General features: G+C 43.4%; 1 protein-coding gene across 1 annotated transcript; it reads left to right on the forward strand.

Moving 5' to 3' along the window:
- Positions 1-1,507: 1,507 nt before the first annotated feature.
- LOC146209190 (sulfotransferase 1A1-like) lies at positions 1,508-2,464 on the forward strand. The gene has a single exon (XM_084579787.1). The coding sequence runs from the start codon at positions 1,508-1,510 to the stop codon at positions 2,462-2,464; it is 957 nt and encodes a 318-aa protein (XP_084435913.1).
- The last annotated feature ends 3,168 nt before the right edge of the window (positions 2,465-5,632 follow it).

Consider the following 5,632-nt stretch of genomic DNA (forward strand, 5'->3'; position numbering starts at 1 on the left):
TCTGGACGCGAGGGAGCCCTGACAGGATTTTTTTACTGCTTTGTATGGACACTTCCTGCCCGCGCTTGTCATGGGCCAACTAATGCTTTCACCTTAATAACAGCTTCATAAAAGTTGGGCTGTTCGCGTGTTGCAAGAAGAACGATACGGTGACAAGGCTGCGTAGTCCTTTATTGGGCGGCACCTCTGCCGCTGTCCGGCTGCGCTCAAACAGGTCCTCGCGTTTTATAGTCCCTGCTGACATAACTTACCACATTACTTATCACGCCAATAACAAGGTGCGGAGGCACGTATATAAAAATGACCAGCTAAGCATAAGCCACTCTAAAGCCCGCTGTTCGAAAACGGGGCATCATAGATTACCTTTGCCCAAAGCGAAGTGATTATGAAGATGACAAGAAAGAATTCTGATGAGCAAAACCGACGACAAAAGGTGTCTAACAGATTGCCATTATCGTGAGTAAGCAGGAAATGAGTGGGCAGCAGCCAGTAACCCCAAATGACTAAATAAAGAAGTCCACCCTTTCCTCACTTCGTTTCCTCCTTGCGAAGCACAGAGAAGCCAATTTTATATATTCAACTGCTCATATTGTGTATAGCTTTCACTTTCAATTCAAAGCAGCAGATGAATGAGATTCACTTGCAGCCTGTTGGGAGGAAACTATTATAATTTTATTAACTGTGCGAGTAGTTTGCGTAATGTGCGAGTGGGAATAGGGCCGATGAAGGCCAGCCTTTTGTAATCAAAAGTATTGTATATTTAGGGTTAATTGCTTTGCTAGCTGATAGTGGACAGATAGGCGGTACCAAAAAGTATATGACTAGGATATTAGATTTCTTCGTATCTAGAGGTGGCATTGTCCAAGTTAACAGTGCGCTTCATATCTGGCTTGCATCACAATTCTTGTTTATGTTTACTAATTTACAATTTATTTATATTCCAAAACCTATCAGGCCCCACAGAAGAGGAATCGCATGAGAATTTGAACATTTTTCTCTCTCCTTTCCGTGGATAATCGATCGATTTGAGGAACGATGGCATTTTGACCTCTCAAACGCGCATATTTCCGCGTAGGAGAGAGTAGATGGTTTTTCCGTGCGCTTTGCAGTCGGAGGAGTGATAGGAATAACAACAGACTTAAAAAATGGATTAGTGGAACTGATGAAACTCAGTCTGACTTCTTATGGATGGTTTGCTAGGAGCTTAACGCTAGCTCTTGGTTTTAATTAACTCACGCATAGAAATGATAAGCTGAGAAGGTGAACCTCAAATGCTGCGTGGCTCTGTACTGCTTAGAGAAGTGCTAAAACGCATTTCTTATTGAGATCCCGTACCTCGATCCCAAAGCGCGCTTCCCCAATTGCCAAAGTTACTTTTGCACAATGCATGTTGGTTCTGAAAAAAAATGAATGATATTATTATTAGTATTATTATTATTTTTATTATTATTACTATATAAGTTACTCCATCATACAAATATTTCATTTCATCACAGCTGGCAACCAGATGGTGAAGACGAACAAGCCAGCATTGCAGTATTACAAGGGCGTTCCAGTACCTGCCTTTTTCCAGCGTGAGATTATCGAGTCCGGTACCAATTATAAGCCCACTAAAGACGACCTCTACATAGTCACCTACGCCAAGTGCGGTACCACCTGGACCCAGCACATAGTGTACCTCATTCAGACTTGCGGCGTGCCACCAGCGAACGCCGAAGAATTCTACAGGGCCAGTCCGTACATCGAAGCCTTTGGGGCTGAGTGCGTGGAGTGGATGAAAAAGCCTGGGGCTTTCAAAACGCATCTTCCGTTGCAGCTTCTTGAGTATAGCCCTGAGGCCAAGTATATTGTAGTTGCTCGCAACCCGCGTGACGTCATTGTATCCCTGCATTACCATTGGCTTACATTTTTCGGATACGATTACAACGGCACCTTCGACGACACCTTCGAACATTTCATGAGTGACGAAGTTGACTGTGGCAACTTCTTTACTTTCTACAAGGACTGGTACAAGCGGAGTAGGGATCCCAACGTCCTCTTTGTCTTGTACGAGGATATGAAGCGGAACCCTGAAGAAATCATCCTCAAGATAGCGCGGTTCATGGGGATTGAGTATGAATCTAACCTCTTAAAAGACGATCGTAAGGGTCTCCGCGATGTGATTAAATATAGTAGCGTCGAGGAGATGAAGAAGTACACCAACGACATGATTCGAGACTTTTTTCGAGGAAGCTTTGAGTTTCAGGGTCTGGCTTTCAAAGGATTTCAGTACTTCCATGAAGGGACCCACTCGGCCGGCGCAGACGCCGCGAAAAACGTCGCCTACGTGCGAAAAGGGGTTGTAGGAGACTGGAAAAACCACTTCTCTGAAGAGCAGCTGAAAAGATTGAATGAAAAATTTAAGAAAGAGACCGAAGGCAGCGAACTGGCCAAGATGTGGTCGGACATGAACTTTCTTGACTGAGGCTGACCAAGACCTTCTTTTTTATATACTCTTGATGTGACTTAGCTGCAAATTATATTTAAGTGCTACAGAGCTTTGTCCTAGCCTGAACTTCTTCTAATGTAGCTTTTATCATACAGGCAGATTGCAGCTTTTCTCGGGCACCATTGGAAATTTCACGTTCATAATAGGTTTCAGCATTTCCTTTCGTAATTAAGTTTGATTGGCTAGCACGCAGCAAAAGAGTTCGATGTATGGGCTATTCATTGGGTACTTCCTTCGAAATGACATTTGTGAGAAATCAATTTTGGAAGTGAAGGACACGCAGTGGGTATAAGTGATGCCTTGGCCTGGCGCTGACGCTTCCACGCTTGACTGCTTGTAAATGAACCCACCCCTTCAATCGTCTTACCTGTATGGGGAACGGCACTCGATGAGAAGAGAAAGCAGGTGAAAGGCCAATATTTGGCGAATGTAGATTTTTCCATCCGAGTGGTTTCTGCAGCTAAAATGCACATATGTTACTTTGGTTGTCAATGTAGAGGAATTTGCCGTTTGTACTAAGATTGATGTTCTCATTTCCATAATGGTTTCTGCTATAGAACCTGTGTCAAACCTGGTTTCTTATGCCTGCTGCTTATGAGTGCCCAAGTGACTGTGCGGACTTTCGCCGCTACAATCTCTTCTATAATAATGAGGGGCCATAAACATGCCTACCCGTAAGTCCGCTCGGATATTTGCACAGCCCAAATATTGGACAGGCAAGCGTGCTCGCTGCGGCGTGGGTTCAAATAATTCCAACATCATACCGCCTCTTGTTCCTCGGATACACAAGGATGTCATTAGCCAGACCTTGCACCTTGAACTAAGTGATGGTATATGCTGTCTGGAATATACACATTTAGAACCACAAGTGTATACGCGAGCATGCTGGGAGATAAGAGAGCTCGTTAAGATCATTGCGAGCTACTGGCCTGGCTACCCGTGCGGACTGCGCCGGTATCCTTGCACCGTTGCAACATGTAAATGTTAAACTCTGTAACTGAGCCGCTAATCTGTGACTGGGAAGATGTACACAAGCATACACACAAGTACCCAAAAATAAGAATAGGCTGTATAATCCACGTAGGAAGGATTTAGCTGATAACCAGTTCGTGCCAGTGTTGAAAGCTGTAATATGAAAGTTGTGATCCTATGATTGTTTATGGTGGAATGAAATTATTTCTGTTTTTGAAGGAATTAAATGTACGTGTGTATCAATGAAAATTTGTTTACGTTTGATTCTACTTGTATATATGGGATACCATCCTTAGTATGCGAGAATGTTGGAATAACAGATATTTATGCGCTTTACAAAAGCATGCATATTGTTTCGCAGCTACCTGCTGGGAAACAATTCAGTACAGTAAAGCAAGAAGTACACATCTTTACCTACTATAATACAAGTAATAACCAATTCCCACGTGAGAACTAGTACTGGGTACTGGGATGCGATAACCTTAATGTGGGTACTGGAACTGTACCCACGTGAAGGTTATCACACCCGAGCGATGACCTTGAAGTGGGTACAATTCGGACTGATGAAACCAGAGTCCAAGCGTGGTGATGACTGCAACGACTGTGTGAAAGTGACGAGCAACGTATTTTTTTTCTCTGGTAAAAGCAAAAGGCTTGATCTGTTCTATATATCATAAAGGCCAATAAGTTTGACAGCAGGTACTGTGAACTCCCGCTTCCTTGAAATACGTTTTACTTTGACAACCTCTGAGACGAATATTTCGGTATGTTGCTGGAAACTGACCTACCAGCTCTATCGCTAAGTTAGGGGCTGGTTTTGAGAAAGTGTGGCATAAGATGAGAAAGGCGCCCAGAATAATCATGTAATCTCAACAAGAAAGAATAAACAGCAAGAACAGCGAATGTGAAAAACATGAATGTGAAAAACAAAAAGGTAAAGAGAGGCAGGTTTTTCGGCAATCTCAATGTTGGCAGACGCCAAAAAGCAGATGAATCTCGTGGACTAGTGAACTGGTTAACTACTGATAGTTAGCTTTTAACAGTACTGTACAGGACTTGGTTTAAATTGCATGTTTCAAGTGAGCATTAGTAGCAGCCGTATTGTTTTTTAAGAACACCGAAAATTCGACTAGCCTTGGGGTGCAGCTCGCCAGTAGTAATAGGCATATCTGTATTCATAATTTCTAAAACATGATCACTCAATTCCTGCTGAAAGTTGAGATATATAGGTATTTTTCGACAAATTTGAAAATTGCGCTTTGTTTCTGCACGCAGGGTGATGCCCATGAAATCACCACACTATACGGCGCACTACCACGTCACCTTCTCTTCCTCACTGCTTCTTCCGAGGCAGATGTGAGGAGGCCACGAAGGATGCATTCAGCGGAGTGATATTCAAAGATGGCTCCGTTTTCCACACCGAGTGGACGTGCGACATTCCAATCGCGGGAAAAATGACCCAAATTACTAGCCAATTAATTTACTTACACTGGCTTCAGCCATTCTTAAAAATTTGCATTTCTTTGACGAAACAGACAACTTTCTACCACAGAAACAAAAAGTTTACCAATGAGTACTAGGCCTCCTTGAGACGTGAGGTATATACTTGGGCAGTGCTCAAGTGTTTAGCCAAGGCAGCATGTTAAAACATGCTCTAATTAGCTGCCCCTATAAACTGCTGCAGACAACATGTAGGGCTGTGCTTTCAGTGGTAATTGATTTAGTCTAGTTTGGTTTATGGGGTTAACGTCCCAAAGCGACTAAGGTTATAAAAGACGCCGTAGTGGAGGGCTCCGGAAAATTCGACCACTTGTGGTTCTTCAACGTGCACTGCCATCGCGTAGTACACGGGCGCATTGCTTTTCGCCTTCATGGAAAAGCGTTCGCCGCGTCCGCAATTAGATTCCGCATCCTTGGGTACAGCAGTTAAGCATCCTAACTGCGCCACCGCGGCGGGGTCAGTAGTAACGCCATGCCAACTACGTTTGCGAGAATCACTTTGGCTGAGGACAAGCTCGCCCGCTAGCTGTCTCAGGTGTAGAGAGATAAAAAACAGTTTTTAAAATACAAATGAAGCGTTCTTGTGAGTTCAAGTTACTTTCTAATATTTGATTTCGAAATCAGTAACTTCCATTTTTTGAATAGGAGAGTGTCTGCACATCGAGAGAAAAC

Source organism: Amblyomma maculatum, chromosome 1 (genome assembly GCF_055883805.1).
Source record: "Amblyomma maculatum isolate TAMU_Amacu chromosome 1, ASM5588380v1, whole genome shotgun sequence".
In the NCBI taxonomy this organism is placed as follows: Eukaryota; Metazoa; Arthropoda; class Arachnida; order Ixodida; family Ixodidae; genus Amblyomma; species Amblyomma maculatum.

Coding starts and splice junctions, on each gene's coding strand:
- LOC146209190 (XM_084579787.1), top strand. CDS start 1,508: ATGGTGAAGACGAACAAGCCAGCATTGCAGTATTACAAGGGCGTTCCA.